The following is an 18,747-nucleotide window of genomic DNA, read 5'->3' as shown; positions in this document are numbered from 1 at the left end:
AAGGAAGGTTTTGTTACAAAGATAGCCATATTATATTCAACGACTGAATACATTAGCTCTGCATAGTTTAGATTCAATTTTAGATTTGTGGTGTGTTTATGACAAAACAGATTCATAATTCTGAATGTTTTTCACTCATTGAATGACTGCAATTTCAGGTTATTCTGAATATTTATGTCTGTTGAATGCAGGATTGAAAAAAATAAAATAAGTAGTTTACCTTATCTGATGTCCTTGCTCATTGTATTACATACATGCAATTGGCAAAATCCATTAGAACTATGATTACCTGCATTTATGTTCACCTGCTGAATTGTACTATTAAAATGCCTGGGTGTAGTATCCTATCATCTGCAGTCACTCTTTGAATTTATGTGCTGTGATATACATGTTTGTATGTAATGTATCTGTTGAATAGTTTAAATGAGTCCTAGTATGCCTTTTATAAGTTGTAGAAATGGTTGTTACAACCCATTTAGCAACATTGTACAAATGAGGTTTGCTGTGTCAGAATCTTTAGAACTTTTAGCGTTAAGACTCTCCTATTAATTGGTGAGCCATAATTAAACCCTTATCGAGACTAATATGAGCTCTGTAACCCAACCATGAGTGAGTGTTGACTTTAGAAGATAAATATGCACTCTGTTTCTCTGTTGATTTGAGTATAATTTTTTTCTTTGTTTAAATGATCCTTTACAGTAGCTGATGTTTGTTATCATTTATAGTTTAGAGGAATTTGTGTCTGAAAAGATCCATGGAAACTGATCAAAAATTAACCCGAAGCAGGTGGCAATTTAAGTTGAAAGAGAATAACAACTCTGTGGAGAGACATTAGCACTGAAACATAAAAGACTATGGCAATAGAACTTTTGATATGACATTGTATGACTTTGATCATTAAAGAAATCCATTTGACATTGTAATTGAGAAGCTTCAAAGTGACAAGTCTCTAACAGTACAGATTTGGTGGTGTGCTGTAATCCTTAGACTACACTTCATATGATTGCAGGCCCTTGCTCTGCCCTGGAAATGGTTTAAATCAGGGATCCTCAACCTGTGGTCCTCCAGATGTTCATAGACTACAATTCCCATGAGCAAATGCTGGCAGGGACTCATGGGAATTGTAGTCCATGAACATCTGGAGGACCACAGGTTGACTACCCCTGGTTTAAATGTTCTAAGGGAGGGATCCCCAACATATTGCCCACTAGGGGCCTTCCCAGCAGGGCTTCTGATTAACCATGGGTAGTCTGATTGGCTGTTCAGGTTAAAATCATTTTGTCTTGATGCCAAAGTATTGATTGTGTTCTCTCTCACACTCCGCTTTCCTAGTATACTTTTAAAAATCACTCCTTTTGACCCCTGCACTTGGGCTTCGTGGGGGTGGGGGTGGGTGGTTGTGGCTTGACCTAGTATGATGGCAATTTTATGGCTGCACCCACCACCTTCTGTCAGAATTCCACAGGTGCCCATGGGCTCAAAATCTTAAGAGGTGGTGTGCAGAAGATGCAGGATCTAAACTGTTGCAATAAAACAGGACCCAGCAGTCAGCTGTGAAATGATGATTTTATGATGATTAGTAAATGAATCTATGGAACATCATGAAAGTGGGAGAACCCAAGCATATATAAACTAGTCTAGGAGCAATACACTCAAATTATGGGAAAGGAACTTCCACTTAAATATTAGAAAGCATTATCTGATGGTCAGGGCTGTTTGTAGATGAAATATGCTGCCTTGGAGGGTGGTGGAGCCTCTTTCATAGGAAGTTTTTAGGGGGAGATTGGATGAGTACCTGTCAGGAGTGTATGTTTTTAAAGACCCTGAGAAGTTGGGGCGGGGGCTTGTCTGGATGACCCTTTGTGGTCTCTTCCAGCTCTGTGTGATTCTGATCCTTCAGATGTTTATAAAAAGGTAAAGGTATCCCCTGTGCAAGCACCGAGTCATGTCTGACCCTTGGGGTGTCGCCCTCTAGCGTTTTCATGGCAGACTCAATACAGGGTGGTTTGCCAGTGCCTTCCCCAGTCATTACCGTTTATTACCGTCAGATGTTTCTATTATACCTTTATTAACAAGTCCTAACTATGGGTATATATTTCCTTGGCAAGTGACGCTTTAATTTGTCTCTTGGAAAATTGAAAGCCTCCCAGAAGCAATGGCAGAGATCTCTCAATCCGTGGCAGAGCTTCTTAGACCCAAAGCACCATGGCATGGCCAGTATTCTCCTGCTGCAGTGCATATGCATTGCTAAAGATAGATGGGTGATCTTGTGGTCTGCAGCCTAGTGACCTTAAATGGCAGGGTTTGGCCCAGTTCTGTGCTGGTGTCCTCTGTTGTGGTGCAGGCTTACACTGAATGTGAGGTAAAGCCAGAGGTAGCGGGACTAGATACCTGCAAGGTTGAAGGTAAAAGCATATATAAAATGATTAAATAAAATATATATTTAATATCGCAGTGAATTTAAATAGTCAATTAAAAACAAAATAGGTCTGTAGGCTTTATAGGTCTCACACACTGTGCAGTACATATTACAGACCATGCAGTATACTCTTAGTAGCACTGACTGGAAACAAGAAACCACAGAAATCAGTCAGATGTATTTTGGCCACAAGGGCCTTCTTCCTTGGTCCCATTAACACCACACACACACTATATGAAGGAAACTCTATCACAGTGAGTCATGGATTGCGGAGCCTAAAATTAATAATGAATCAAACAATTTCTCTTTCTGTAAAGCATCTCTTACAAGCCCTTTATTCCCATTAAAATATTTGCCTTATGTTCTTGTCACACATTGGTTATTCTGTCATCCCACCCATCCCCCCAATATCCCTTAACTCAGTGGTCCCCAACCTTTTTATCACCGGGGACTGGTCAATGCTTGACAATTTTACTGAGGCCCGGAGGGGGGGGTAGTCTTTTGCCGAGGGACGTCACCTCCGCCGCCAGGGTCCCTGCTCCACTTGCTTTCCCTCTGGTGCCTCCTGACTTCCCACCACCCACTTGGGGGCACTGCCAGCAGCAGCTGCGCAGTGCCACGCCGAGGGAGAGCCCCAGCCATGACAGCCCCTGGAGAGCACCAAAGGTAAGCCGGCAGCAGAGTGGCAGGGCTGCCTCTGAGGCAGCAGCTGAGGAGGAGGACGAGGAGGAGCTGCGGCCCGGTACCAACTGATCCACAGACCGGTACTGTTCCTTGGACTGGGGGTTAGGGACCACAGCTTTAACTGAAAGATTTTTTTTTAAGAGCTTGGTATGCAACTGGAGAAGCAAGCAAAATAAAACAGCTAGGAATAAGTGAGAATCATCTGATACAGATAGCCCAGGCTGGTAAGAACTTGGAAACTAAGCAGAGCTGCCCCTGGTCAGTATTTGGAAGGGAGACCACCAAGGAATACCAGGTTATACACAGTGGCAATGGGAAACCACCTCCAAACATTTCTTGCCTTGAAAACCTTAAAAGGTTGCCATAAGTTGGCTGCTTTTTAACATCACTTTCCACCACTTACGGAAGCCACTCGGGTAAAGGGTAAGCAGGGGTAATAGATCACAGCTACTGGGACTGGTAAGTCCTAAATTAAGGGTTCTTGTACCTTGAATAGGCTGGAGAGAATTTCTGCAGCTGGAGATTCACAAATCTGAATGCTGCACTGAATGAGAAAAAGGACTCTATGAGCTAATATATACCCAAGATTTTTGAGTTGTTCAGCATTTATCCTGCTCCACACCCCCAACTTTGTTTCTTGAAAAGCAGCGGAAGAAAGGTGTAATTTGCACTGCTCAGAGGTAACATGGATATGCTGCATAGTCTCCATTTCAGCCCTCAGCTTTTTCATAACTTGCAAATATACAACTTGGAGCTGCGTCAAAATGCTGGCAAACATAGGTGAAGCTCTCTCTCTCTTCCTCTCTCTTGCTGCTGAAATTTAATAATGGTAAATGCAAGTTCAAACGGAACTGAAACATAGTAAATTTATGCCAGAACCAAAGCAAGCCCAAACATGCATCTATCTCTGTATATTTGCATTCTATTGCAGAAGTGAAAGCAGAAACATTTGGCTGCTGTAGTTGTTTCCTTCATATAGAGCAATGAGCTGGTGATAATGTTGCACATGAGGCCCTGAAAAACCTCCTCCACTGGAATTCCTCAATGTGTATAAACAAGAAGACTAACCAATGCATTGTGATATGTGCCTCTATGACCCAGAGTCCAGTTCAAATGTTTACAGTGTTACACTAGATTGACAGAAGTATGTGCATATAGGATAAAAGCAGGAGAGATGGAAATATTACAAAATCAAGGGAGATGGCCCAGCAACTCAATAAATAGTATAACTGTTGGAATTGCAATCAGGAAGTGATTTGGTGAAATCAGCCTTGAAAGGCTGTTTTTTACCTGCTTAAGCAGCTGAGCTGTACCTGTGTGCTCAGTAGTGGCATCAAGTGGTCATTGGTGAGGTTACAGGGAATTCTGAGCCATGTGCTCTGGGAATTCCTTTGTTTAAGCTGGGCTCCCACCCTCTTCCTGCTTCTTTAGGATGAGAAGTTCCATTTGCTTTGCAGGAGGAAGCTCATCCTCCATTAGGCTCTCAGTTCTCTTCATCCACTGATCTGTAGGCATGTAGTCTGCTTGCAGCCCAGCCATAAAGGCTTGCAATGTGTTTTCTTTGTAACTACTTTTAAGCTTTGGGACACTGCTTCAGTAAGGAGACCAAAGCAGTTGAATATGGTATATGTTCACGTATAATTGTTCCAATTAAAATTATTCCTTTTAAGCCCCAAAGTGTTGTGAGTCTGGATCTGTGCTTCATCCACACAGGTGACTAATAATTGCATACTTTCCAAAGGTTCTATTGCTCTGCAACTGTATTTCTCTGGAGGGATTTAGGACTAAGCCAAGTCCAAAAGTCCCAACAATTACAATAATATTCAAAACACATATAAAAATAAGAAGTTGGATCCAGTCTAAATTTCTGCCTATCCTCCCTTCCCGCCGCAGACCCCACACTTCCATGGCATTCCTCAAGGTCCCATATACCTTTAATAGAGATTGCTAGTTTAGCGACCTGCCTGATTTAACACTGGACTGAGGAAAAAACAATTTCCATAGGAATGCATCTCAAAATGTTATGTGCACACCTTGCCCATTTTTGAGTGCAGACTTTGCAGCTTGGCAGTTACAAAAAAACGTCTGGTCAGTTTCAACACTGCAGGGTGTCTGTGTGTGTGTCCCCTTTTGCCTGTGTTACTTTCTGCTCCCTTACATTCAATGGACTAAACCAAACATTCATAAGCAGAATATGAACAACGAGGATTTAAATGGAAGATACTTGCTGGATATTACTGTACAGCTCTGATAGGGCAATTGTATATGTTTTTCCCCCCAAAAAACTTTGGATGATGCCCACCCCACATCACAAGTGACATTCTATTCCAATTTAGAAAACTGTCTTTTTAAAAATATTATAGCTGTGGAACAAATACACTGGAGGAAAAAGAAAGGTGTGTAAAGTGGGCACAGAATCCTAAATCAAGATTAAAGGCTTTCTACTCGGAAAGTCTGCAGCAAGATGTGGATACATAATGGTGTACATTTCTTTGTTTCTGGCTGCTGCTGAAAGACACAGGAAGAAAGTCAGCAAATAATAAATTAAAAAGAGGCACGCAGCAACTAGGGCAGGCTGGTCTTAGCTTGTTTACAGTTTCATTCTACCTGACCTGCACAGAAATCTCTTTTATGATGCATGTAACTGCTAGGAATACAAAGTCTGTGTCAAAGTCTGCTTCCAGCCTGACCTTTCATTTTTCCTTTGACCCATGCTGAGAAAACTACTGATAGCCATAAGTGTTCGCTATCACGAATCAAAGGCAGAATGAATCATTTATATGAAATTAAAGACCAAAATAATACAGTACTGTGGAAATTCAGCCAATAACAACTGGAGCATAAAATAGAAATGTTGAGAAAACACAGTTACGCTCTCAGGTGCATGTTATATTTACTAGGCTACAAAAGCGTATCAAGATAAATAGGATTTTTTTTTCATCTACTCTTTTTCTCCAGTCTGCAGTCATGACCTTGATTCCATGTTTACTCATGGGTGGGCGGGGGAGGAAGCCCCATTAAAAACCCATTGGAGGGATGGGCAGACACTAAAACAGCCATCACATAAACACCAATCTGCAAGGCTTCTTCCCCGTGGTAAGGGTTCTCTGCTTTGTGTTTGTTGGTGTAGCAAGTGAACAGGCATCAGAAGCAGACTGGGAAGTAAAAATGGTGCTGGAGCATGCCAAATGTTAGAGAGGCTGCTCAGCTCAATGATACAAACGCCAGTCGTTTGCTCACCCATTCCATCCTTCTTCATACTGGTAGCAGCATGGGAGTAGGCAGTGGGTGAGCTGAAGCCAATAATCCTTGTCACTGAATGGCCTGAGCCGAGTGGTCCCTGAGGCACTGGCAAGAGTGGGTGGGGCTTGGCTGCCACAGGCCTACTAAGGCTGCTGTGGGCCTCCACCAGGAAATTTCCTCATAAGTTTAATGGCCGGAGTGTCTTGTACTTTGGTGCAGGAGCTGCCACATGTAGAATTTTCTGTGCACTTTTCTGAGTCTCTCCCCACACCCCGATCTTTCCTTTCCACACCACTCTGGAATGACTCTGCGCTGACTCTCAGAATTGTAGTCATTATGCACACCACCATAAAGAGTCACTCCTTTTCATTTTTCTCTTCACATTTGTGCTCTTCACATATCAACATACAATAATCTTTTCCATCTGAAATGCCACCCAGAGTTTTTTTAACTGGTGTGCAGAGACTTCACTGTGTGGTGGAGTCTGAAATGGTCAGCTGGTCAGTGAATCCCCATCTGCTAGCCTATAGTTTCCCCTTCCCATTCTTTTCTGGGCAATCTTGACAAAAAATTTCCCCTGGGGAAAAAAAAAAGTTTGCCCTAAACTGACGGGCACAATTAAACAAACATTAGGCATATTTAGATCCCATTGACTTCAGTTGGAAGTTTTGCATGCTACTGAGGCAGAAGCCAATGCCTGTGTATAAACTTTGGAGAATACACTGTTTCTATCACTGCTCACTGCCACTATGTTCCCTGTTTAGGCATAAAAATCCTAAAATCCTGACATTTTCTCTTTTTTTCCTTCATAGGAGGAAGGTAATATAAAGACTTGTGTGCAAATGATATCCATGCATGTAGCATGAGAACCCCCCCCCCCCCCCGTGCTTTGGTCAGGATCTAATTACAGACCTGTGGTTGCATTCTGTTCTTGAATTTGATCCACATTATACAAAAAGTGATGCTGCGGAGTGACTCATCATTCATAATTCTATTGAGCTCAATGTAAGGAAGGGGCCTGGAACAGAAATCCTAATCTTTCTTTGTCAGTCTTTCTCAGAGACACGTTGCGAGCCAATCCGAACACAGGCAAACAGCCAATTCTGAATCAATTGTGGCTGGTGACTTGGCCTTAATCCTCATATCTGGTTTTCAGAGACTAAGGATCAACTTTATCTTATCGCTAGGGTCCTCCATGAGGTCACTTCAGTCCCATGACCAGCAAGGATGCCATGAATAATCATTTTAAAAACCTTCTCTGAAACACCCACAGGAGATTAATTCAACAGGAAAAGATGCTGGGGCTGTAATAACTTACATTTAGCAGTCATAACAGAAGCCCGGGATATAGACATATTTATCGGCAAAAGCGGACTCTTTTGTGTGTGAAGCTGTAAATCATAGAGGAGCAAAGGTAGTTTAAAAAAAAGCTAGCAACCCCATTTCTTGAAGATAAGAGATTGCTATCTTATGCTGTGAGGCCAGGTAGCAGTTTTGGCATGCTGAGGCTTTTCCCCCGCAAAAAGGCCATTTTCCCTGTTTAACTGTGAAAAACTAGTCATGTCTGAGATTTGTTAGTGGAGTGTTACATTAAAAGCCTTTTTTGATTCATAGCCTACTACAGATTCACAGTACTCGTCTGCCCCTTAAAGGACCTTGATGGGGCAAAAAGCACACTGGGCAGGAATTCCCCTTTAATACTATTTTGTTATGAGACGATTAGACAGCCACGGTTTGTATTGCATTTGGCTGGCAAACTGTGTTGACATTCTGGTAACCTTTTCTGGATGGTTTTGTTGTGTACATTTTTACTGGCTTGATAGAGCCATACGTACAGTTCATATTTGTATTCATTACATTGTTTATTAATATATTCTTGTTGAAAAATACACTGCATGTTCTGTATTATTTAGCTAGGTAGCCAGGTTTTACACAGACCTTTCAGTTTCTGTTTAATATATCCCCTTGACATACAGAGAACAGCAGGTGAATTGTTTCAGGGGTGGATTCAACACAGTCCCAGTTGGCAGATTGGGGCGGGGGTCCCCTCTTCTCCACTCCCTCCCCAGGTTCAGCTGAGCACAAACCACTGCTGGACACAGGCTGGCTGCTGGGATGCCACCCCACCCAAACAAGTAGAACAGCTGCTGCCTGGCCTGGACAACCTGCACAGCTGCATAACTCACCTGAGGTTTGTCCAGCCAGGCAGCTTGTTCCATGGCCCAGCTGCCCTGAAGGCCTTCCTCTGTCGCAGGCATGTATGATGGCAGCTGAAGTGGTTTCTACGCCACAATAAATCTCTTATACTTCCTACCACAAACTTCTGTTAAGGGCACAGGAACAGACGAGGTCTGCTTTGTTGTCTGGCAAATTGTCAACACTATATAAATAATATGAATAATATAAATACAAATGTTTGTGTGCTTATAATTAACAGTTATACCCCCAACTTTCCTTGTGGTTAAAGGCAGCTTACGATAATAGTTAAAAACATCTTCATAACATTATGAACGAGAGCATTATGCACTTGCCTTCAGTAAAACAAGGTGAGTAGGGCAACCTGGTTGGTTTCTGCTCCCCTCGCCTACTTGGAGCAGAAAGCAGGGCTCTGCTTCATACAAGCAGAGGAATGAGGCAGCAAAACCTTGGGCGGGAAAAGGGACTGGACAACCTTGGTGATGCATTCCAACTCTGACTGTTCATTTGCATGAAAAGTGTCAGGTGAACAGAAAAGTCATGCAGCAGGTTAGCATTGCTAACTCCAGGGTGGGAAATTCCTGGAGATTTGTAGTGGGGAGTCTAGGAAAGATGGGGCTTGGGGAGGGACCTAAACTGGGTATAAAGCCACAGAGTCCACCCTACTAAGTAGTTTCTCTAGGGGGACTGGTCTCAGGAGTCTAGAGATCAGTTACAATTCTCCAAACCCCAACTAGAGGTTGTGCACCCTACAGCAGGATGAAAGGTTTTACCCTCTCTCTCTTTGCTTGCTGTGCTTGTTTACTAGTTGTGGGAAGCTTTTAACACAAAAATTAACATCCACTTACAGTTTGAAGTAGATCAGTCCCTCCTACCTTAACCAGGCCTAAATTTGCCCCACTATGACCCATTATGCACGGGGGAAATAACACACATTCGGGGTGGAATGGCGGCGACTAAAATCACCAATAACGCATGGTGCCGGCTGCAACCGGCTGCAGCTTCGGTGCATGCCGCCGAAAAAGCCGCGTTAGCAAAACGCGGAAGAAAGCGCAGCTTCCGGGTGACCGGGGCGCAACCAGAAGCGGCGCCCGGATCGCCGCATGCCTAATCGGTTACTCTGGGTTTTGCCGCCGTTGCACCCCATCCCGTGCATAGCCGGTGTGTGTTGTGTCTTCCCCTCCGCGTTTTCCATGTGACCTGAAATCGCCGTTTCGGCGGCTGTGCATAATGAGCCTATGTGCAGATAAGGATGAAGAAAAAACACTGAAAGGGAAAGGGCAGGGCTTTCTATGTCCCATTTTATAGTGCATAAACGTTCTCTGGATTGCAGTTGGGCAAGATGGCACACATTAATTACTCATCAGTACAGCCTGTGGTCCAGTTTAGTGGTTACTTACTTTAGCCATAAAAAAGGGTGATGCATGATATAAAATGTTCAGAAGGTTACAGCTACTGTGCCCATTAGCTAGAAAATGGAATGCTTTTTGGCATGGCACTCCTTGCATTTAAAATCTTGTTGGTTGGCCATTGCCTGCCTCTGTACAGCAGCCCTGGAATTCCTTGATGGTTTCTCACCCACCCTGCTTATCTTCTGAGGTCTGACAAGATGAGGCTTGAAATAACAGATACGAAGCCAGCCATCTAATCAGAACAGTTTGATGCACACCAACCAAACACTCAGAACAACCAACAATGAACCCAGAACAATTACGGAATACATTACACCGTCAGAGCTATGCCTATATGGGAGCTGCTCCCAGGAACTAGTGCACTAACCAAAAAGAGTACAAAACTTAACCCTTGGAAAATTACCAAATCACAGGGAGATGCTTCAAGCTAAATTTGGTTTGACACTGGAATGCACCATTTGGACGGTGTCATATCCAGCTAATTGGAATCCAGTATTTTATGTGCATCTCTTTTCAGAATGATTTGTCGCAATTTCCCTCCCCTTTCCCCATTTCCAATATACCTACAACACCAGCAATTGACAGGGCATTTCTGCACATGGGTAAAAATAGCGTCACACCAGTTGAGTGGCGTAACGTTAAATAAAATCGCGCCTCCTGTCCCCTCCTCACCTTTCCTGCTGTCTCACTTTTCTCTGCTGCCCTTTTGCGTTTCTCTCCCTCCACAAGTGCTGCTGGTAATGATGAAAAAGAGCAATGTGGTTTACACAGGACTCTCTTCTGCCTGTTACTCAAGCCAGGCAGCCAATCCCCTCTCTCCATGCGTTGAAGGCCTGCGCTGCCTGATAATTTTTTTTTAATCATTAGTTCTCTGTTGAAATGACTATGCTTCTAATCATGGATGCATAGTACTTCTTTATTGCCACTCCTTATGGAATGACGAGACTTGCTTCTTTTAAAAACAAATCTTGTTCCTGATGGAGGGGGGGAGCTTAGTGAGGCATGCTTTGTGCTACAACTCTGGAGATATTTTTTTTACCTTTGCCTGTACGTTTGAACGGCTATTTGTTGCTCCAAGCAGTTCAGTTGAAAAAAAAAACCTCAGTTCTGCTGCCGCCGCCTCTCCCTTTGTTCACATGTGAGTGCACACACACACACACTCCCCCATGTGATCCGACATGGAGACTTCCTCAAAGGAGAGAAGTTTGGAGAAAAATTATTGTTGCCATCACCTGCACGTTTGTTCACCGGAAGAGGAGGGCGGGAGCAGGGATGGGACGAGGCAGACGCCTTGTACATTTGAGCCTCCATACCTTTCTTTGGCTGGTGGCCAGCTGGCTGCTCTCCATTAGGTAGCACTACAAATGTTGGTGAATCCACTTTTTGGATTAACCAACTAACACTTTAAAATGGAGGAAGTAGCCAGCCAGATGCTGCCCAGACGCTGGATATTGGCGACATCATGTGGAGGGGCCAAAATATAATGAGTACTTAAGGTAAGTATTACACTATATTTAAAGGGTGTGGAAATGCCCACACAACTTGAAAGACCAAGCTCTATGAAGTCACCTGAGGCCTAGGAACAGCTTCCTTGCCTCTGTTGTTTTGAAGCTTGTTTCTCTGGGCTTAATTACTTCCCTGTGCTGAATTACTTCCACATAGGATTCTTCTCCAAGCTGAAAGAGGTATATTGAATACCGGATTTTTTTCCCTTTTCAACCAGGCCAATTGTTCTTTTTTATTATCAGGTACAAAACTGGGATAATGAAAAATGAAATGAACAATATCCTTTGTAGTCAAAGAGAAAGGCCTTTAAAATGTAACCTCCCCCTCCCATTAAGCTGCCAGAAATTGATTACTTAAGCAGCTAAGAACGACATACCACAAGTAACTGGAGAATAACATTTCAAGGTACAATTGTGTGGGGACATGGGATCATTGCTAAAGTGACCATAATAGTAGGATTTTGACCCTGGGCCTTGGCAGATGATAATAAAGACATTGTGCCATGTTAAATTCTCCATATAACTTTTATTTAAATTTGGTTTTAGTAGTACAAGGAAGTTGGAATGTGGAACCAACCATAATAACTCATTTAAAATGTCCCCCAACCGCATTAATTTCTACTAGTTATCATGGGAATGAGCATTTTCCCCATTGCTGCCAAGTTGTAGCTGACTTAATGGTGGCTCTGTATTCAAGGCAAGAGACATTCAGAGGTGGTTCGCCTTTGCCAGTCTTTGTGAAGTGACCCTGGGTCTCCTTGGTGGTCTCCCATCCAAATACTAACCAAGGCTGTGGGATTGCTCAAGACAGTGGTTTGTTGAAGGCATTTAAGATACACATAGGTGAAATGAATTCTTAACCAAGCACTTCCAGCATTTCTTACTGCTGTACTCAGCTGCAATTCTTGAATGGCCAATTCTATAATAATGACTCATAAATTCAAATCCTATTAATTTGAATGGAATTTGAACTTGCAAGATGCTAAAATATGTAGCTATAGCTTATATCACTTACATTGAACTGAACATAGCAATTCTGAAAATCCATTGCACAATGCATTTTAAATGAAAACTCCCTACCAGAGAGGTTTTTTTTTGCTGACGTTTCTGTCAAGGCCACAAAATTTCTGTGTATGGATGTCAGCTGAGTCACGGCACATGACAGTTTTTGTCAAATTAAAACATTAACTTGGGACCTACTGATGTTTTAAAACAGGAAAATTGCAACAACAATTTATTTATAATTTGACTTTTACCCCGCCATTCCAGAAAGGTTCATAGCAGCTACAATAAAAGAATCAACAATAAAATCCCCATACAGATAAAAAGCAATACAACATAGTGGCAACAGACTAAAATCCCCTCCTCCAACACCTGCTCTCTGGAGATGCCTAATGCCTTGGAGGTTTATAGGGGGTGGCATAGATGTTACAAACTTAGCGGGGGCAGATCTTAACTGTCCTGGCGTCAGCCAAAGGCTTGGCAGAAGAGCTCCATCTTACAGGCCCTGCAGAACTGCGCGAGCTCTGTCAGGGCCTTGAGCTCTCCTGGGAGCTCATTTCACCAGGTCAGGTCCAGGACTGAAAAGGCCCAGGCTGAGGCAAGGCAAACCTCCCTCCCTCTCTAGTAAGTTTGCACCCACAGAGCAAAGAGCTCTATAGGAGCCATAAGCGGTAAGCGGTCCCTCAGGTAAGTGGGGCCCTGACTGTAGATGGCCTTAAAGGTTAATCCATTGGCACACCTGGCCTTGACCAGGGCCAAGGCCTTTTCAGTCCTGGCTCCAATCTGGTAGCATGAGCTCCTGGAAGAGCTGAGGGCCCTGACGGAGCTTTTAACATTCCGCAGGGCCTGTAAAATGGAGCTTTTCCACCAGGCATTTGGTTCAGGCCTGCTAGAAAGATCAGGTCCTTCCCTGCTTAGGCCTTCTGCTGGACATCTGGGCAGTAGTACCCCTGAAGTAATGGTTAGGGTGGTGTTGGAGGCTGTTACCGGGTATGGAAGGGGGGGGAGCAGGTGAGGGGTTTTTGTTGCTAGTGTCTTATTGTAATTTTATTGTAGTTTACTGGGTTTTTTTAATATTGAGTGGAAATCGCCACGAGCTGTTCAATCTGGGAATGGTGGTTAACAAAAACGTAAACAAACAAACAGATACAGGCCACAACTGGTGCATTTTGCACCTGCTGCAGTTTCTAGGTCAAGGACAAGGATAGGCCTGCATACAGCAAGTTTCAGAAGTCCAATCTGGAGGTGACTATTGCATGAATCGCTGTAGCCAAGCAGGCCAAAGACAGGTAGGCTGCTAGTAGCCGCGCCTGGTGCAGATGAAAGACTGCCGAGCGGGCTACCCCTGTGACCTGGGCCTCCATAGATAAGGAGGATGAGGAGTCCAGGATCATTCCCAGATGCACAATACCCAGAGCTGAAAGGAACACGTCCTTACAACCTGGCGGCAAAAAGACAGCTCCTCTCTGCAGAGCATGTGACTGTTAGGAGGGAAAATGACCTCTTATGAGCACTGCAGGGTTCCCCTTGGAGTGTTAAAAGGAACCGCTGTAAGAGAGCCTCCAACGGCTGGGGTGTGGCAGCACAGGCTCACTGGGCGACTGCACAGAAGTCTGCGGATGAATACACGAGTTTGCAAACACAACACTGCTAGGATCCTGTGGATTTCTCAGGAACAACTGCGAGAGATGCCGGCAGAAACCCTGCTCACCACACTAGCACAACTACTTGTAGTAGGCAGCAGGAACAGGAAGAATGTCCCCCTACCTACTCATAGCAATTACAGTCTGAACAAAACCAATCTATTGCCAGTGATTAATGCATTTGAGACCTCTAGGCTCAGTTTCAGTACCTCAATTTATCTAGGACAGATGCCAAAGAAGCTTTAATGGGGAAAAGATGCAGCCTAGTAGTGCGGCCATCACTCCTTGTTTCACTTGCTCTTGTCCCTGGAGAAATGGATCAGACAAATTGAAGTTCATTATGCTGTGGGTCCTCTGAGCATGGGGTTCACATTAAACTCAAGGAACAAAGGCAAACACGGAGTTTTGACTCTAGAAGATCTGTGATAGGAAGGGCAGCAAATGAACGCTTTGTTCTTCTGGCCCTTTCTCTTCTGAGCTAGGACTGAAGGAAGCAGAATCAATCAGATGACCTCTAGACTCAGCTCAACAGGAGGAAGTGAAAAATGCAGAGCAGAAGTCAGAAAGAGGAGGCAGAGACAATGAGCCTAGCTGGAAAGAGGAAAGCAGTTCTGCCTGTAAATTATTATGAAGGTTACATTTAGCCCATAAAGGGAAGGCTTGGGCAGCTCCCACTGCCGGAGAGATAACACACAAAAGGAGCTTTCAGCTATCCTGGTTTCACTCACTGAACGCAAAACAAAAAAAGCCAGTGTTCATGATCATAACCAGGCCCTCTGTGTTACATAGGCATAGCAAACTTTTAGGAATTATAAATCTTTTTAGCTGCTCAAGCAGATAATTCATTTGTCTATTTCCAAACACCTCCTTGAATGAAATCCATTTGTCTATTTCCAAACACCTCCTTGAATGAAATCCATTTGTCTATTTCCAATCACCTCCTTGAATGAAATCCTATACACAGCTTCTGGGAAAGAAGTCTTCATTGAACTCTAATGGTTGTTACAGTAAATTTATTATATTTATATACCACCCTCCCCTGTGGCTCAGGGCGGTTTCCATAGATCATGTGGGAACACAGGAACAAGTACAGCATAACTCAGTAACAACATAAAATAAAACGGCAATAACAGTAATAACCGTTAAGTTAGCACCGTAGGCCATAGTACAATCCTAAACTGACCTACTCAGAATCCTTCAGCACCAAGACAACGAAGCCTGTACAAAAAAGAAATAGCTTCATCAAGCAATTCTGCAGAAGACCGCCCTGCAAGCTTCCTCCCGACCCATTTCTACGAACGACACACTTTTCTTTGCACCCCTCCATCCTGACCCCCACCCGTCCCACTTTCACATGAATCAGCGTCACCTGACCTAGCGAGGAGTGGGGTGAGATGGGGAGGAGGGAGGGAAGCGGCACGCATGCGCAAAGAAAGACCCTCTCGGGAAGGCAGAAGGAGCCGGGTGTTTCCCTTCCCTTCGGAGCTTGCGCAAAAGCAACGGTTTGGAGGGAAGAGGGTGGGGGTGGCCGTCCTAAGCCGCCGGCCCCGGCAAGGCGCATGCGCACCCGCCTGTTTCTCCGGCGGGGCTTGTTATATAGGCTGGCGGTCAGCTGACGCTCCCGCATTGCAGACGGCGCAGACAGCGAGCAGAGAGGCCATGGCGCGGATCGCTCCCTCCCTCGTCCTCCTCGCCTGTGTGGCTGCAGGTGAGGCGGGCCGCGCCCTTGCAGCAGCCGACGCGGCTGGGCCGCAGAAGCGCTCGCCGGGCCAGGCTGCGGCGGAGGCGGCTTTAATTGGGAGGCTTCCGGGGGGCACGAACCGTGCCGGGCGGTGTGGGCCCCGTGCGGGGAGGGGTCGGCCTCGCCTCGGCTCAGCAGTCCTCGAGCGGCCTCGTTCAGCCTCCCCTTAGGAGTCCTTTCCCTATCCCCTCCCCCTCCCGGGTCTCTCTGGGGGCTTCTTCCCCCCCCCCCCCATTCCGCACACGTCGGAAATTGCACTTCGATCGTGCCTTTGCAGCTGGGCTTCCCTGCGCGGAAGTGCCTGATCCCGCGGGCGCAGAATCCGGCCCGAGGCAGGGAAGGAGCCGCGGGGCGAGGGCTTTGCGCGGCGGCGGCCCCGGTTGTTGACTCCTTCGCCGTGGGGCGTAGCCAGCCCTTTCCTTCCTCCTGGTTGAATAGGAGGGGGATCGGGCGCCATTGGTGTGGCGGCTGCAAACTGGATCCGCGGTTTTTCATCCGTTTGCAGATTTTGACAGTTCGTGTGCCGGGTTGGAATAAGGCCCTTCTGCCTGTCGCTGTTTTATCTCTCAGGAGGCTGCAGGCGGAGGCACGAAAACGGATGCCGTCTTTCTATACCTTGCTCATTCTAGCATTTGGTATTGAGAGGCATGCGGCCTCTTTGTCTAGGGATCATAGTTTTAGTTATTCTGCTGTCCTCTCTGGAGCTTTGTCTGAGCTGCTTTGTTCTGGGATCTCTGACAAAGGAAATTTGACAGATGTAGAAAATGGCAGTTTACCTTATCAGCTGTCAAGTTCAGTCCTCCCAATAATAGATATGCAAACCGATGGGTTGTTTTCCTTAACATGTAGTACAAATGAGCATTTAGGTAATGCAGCTGTGTATGTGGAAAGCCTTCTCTGTATCAGAGCTCTTCTCTAAAAAGTGGTACCCCTGGCATCTCCTGCACTCAATGTGGGATGGAGATACAAGAGAGTTGGAAGCATTTAGAGAGATTGCAGAACAGTAACATTGTCACGGACATATACTTATTTTAAAATTATGACCAGGTTTCCTGAAACTACTGGCTCATAACTTTTCCTTGCTCATATATACTTTTACTATCAGTTTCTTTAGGATATATGTGGTGCTAGCCTGCAAAACTTTTCTTGGTAGACAACCATTTATTTACAAACCGGTTGTAGCTTTCCTTCCTCCCTATAGTACTTCTGGCCAGTTGAAAGAACTAGGACAACTATTTTACTGAAATGCTAATGATGTGTTTTCCTTCAGCCCTACATTAGTTGGGCAAATGGTTGTAGAACAAGCAGCAGTGATATGAATCAGATTATTTTGGATTAAATAGCCAGGAGCCTTTATATTAAGCTGCACAAGGAAATCGGCCATACTGATTGAAGAGTTGCTTCCTTTGTGCTGAAAGCATGAATGGGAAAAGTATCTGTAAAGTCTTGCCAGAGCATAGCTGTTGGAGATTATTCAGTATTTATGGCTATATACTAGTAAAAATATCCAATTTTTATGACAAAATATATTCCCTTCGGTAATCTTCCAGGGGTCTGGGAATCATAAAACAAAAGCCTGTTTTGCTTTTCTGAGTGAACTTGCCTGCCTTCTTGGCTGTGACCCCTTTTCAAGCTGAAGATTTGATCCAGCATCTGCTGGAGTAGACCTTATCCCAAACAAATCATTCAAATAAAATCTATCTTGGTGGATAGTTCCATTGTTTTTTGCAAATACATATATGTAGGGTCATCTCAAAATTTTGAAGGCACATAGTAATAGTTCTGATTTTTAAGAGCAGTCAATACTTGGACCCAAGCTGCTAGCTGTCATTCAATCATTTTTATTATCTTACTTGGGGAAATTATACTTGTCATATTTGCCAGATGCCTTAACTGATTGGCTTGAACAGGGTGATATTCTGGGCCAGAAACAGATAGGGTTCAGGAGGGGAAGTTCAACTGTGGACCGTTGTCTAGTTCTATGTCATCTGATAGAAAATACACCACATGGCACCATTTACATAGGATTTATTAATATGAAAGTAGCCTTTAATACCATCTCAAGAATAAGACTCTGGGAAAAGCTACAGCAGAATACAACTGATAAAAGGTTGCCATGACTCATGCAGATCTTATAGCTCAGGCCTGCTGAGGTTGCCTTTTGGGCCATTCATCCTGTATAGGAGTTATTTCTCGACAGTAATGATTTTTTCTCATCCACCTTATTTGGCCAGTTGCATTATTCCAGTTCTGCTTGAAGTTGATAACACTGCTCTACTCGCAGACAAGAGGTGGTCTGCAGAGGTCATTATGTTTTTTTCTTAATTTATTTTCAGACCAATCTTCTTAATATAATAATCTATCAGCAAGCTAAAGTAGTTTTCTCCAAAATAAAAAAGGACTCCTTCAGTGTGCAGATGGACTCTGAATGGGGAAGAAATTCAGCATGTGAGGGTTACATATTTGGGTATCCTTTTCACATCTAACCTAAAATGGGGGCCTTACCAGTCGTTGATAAGGTGAAAAACAATAAACCTGCGCTGACAGTATGCTAAACATTTTGCAAGATGATGGTGGGGACTACTATCCAGGTGCTGTTCCAAGTCTTTAACCTAAAAGTAATTTCTTTTATGTTTTATGAAGAAGCCATAAGGATTGTCTCAGAAAATGAAACACTGTGAACACCTTTTTTCTGATAAAATGGTTAAATATCCCTTGCTGGCCGGCCAGTGTGGATCTCCGCTCAGAACTCTGCCAACCCTGCCTTGAGGAAAGGGGTGGATTACAAGCTTGTAGACTGTCCATCACCCAGGTGGCTGCATGTGGGGGAAGCGCAGATTCAAACCCGGCTCACCAGTTTAGAATTCCGCACCCCTAACCACTTCACCAAGCTGGCTGCAAG

The 18,747-nt window shown here is 44.4% G+C and overlaps 1 protein-coding gene across 1 annotated transcript in view; it reads left to right on the top strand.

Annotated features, from left to right (window-relative positions):
• The first annotated feature begins 15,602 nt into the window (after positions 1-15,602).
• The window catches only part of LOC143843833 (prosaposin-like), a 33,223-nt gene continuing 30,078 nt past the window's right edge, over positions 15,603-18,747 (top strand). The window contains exon 1 of the mRNA XM_077350529.1: positions 15,603-15,812. Coding sequence (XP_077206644.1) covers positions 15,764-15,812 — 49 coding nt within the window. The 5' untranslated portion in view covers positions 15,603-15,763. The remainder of the gene's footprint in view (positions 15,813-18,747) is intronic.

This window comes from Paroedura picta, chromosome 8, assembly GCF_049243985.1.
Source record: "Paroedura picta isolate Pp20150507F chromosome 8, Ppicta_v3.0, whole genome shotgun sequence".
In the NCBI taxonomy this organism is placed as follows: domain Eukaryota; kingdom Metazoa; phylum Chordata; class Lepidosauria; order Squamata; family Gekkonidae; genus Paroedura; species Paroedura picta.
Note: the sequence above shows the minus strand (reverse complement) of the source record. Positions and strands in the feature narration are given on the sequence as shown.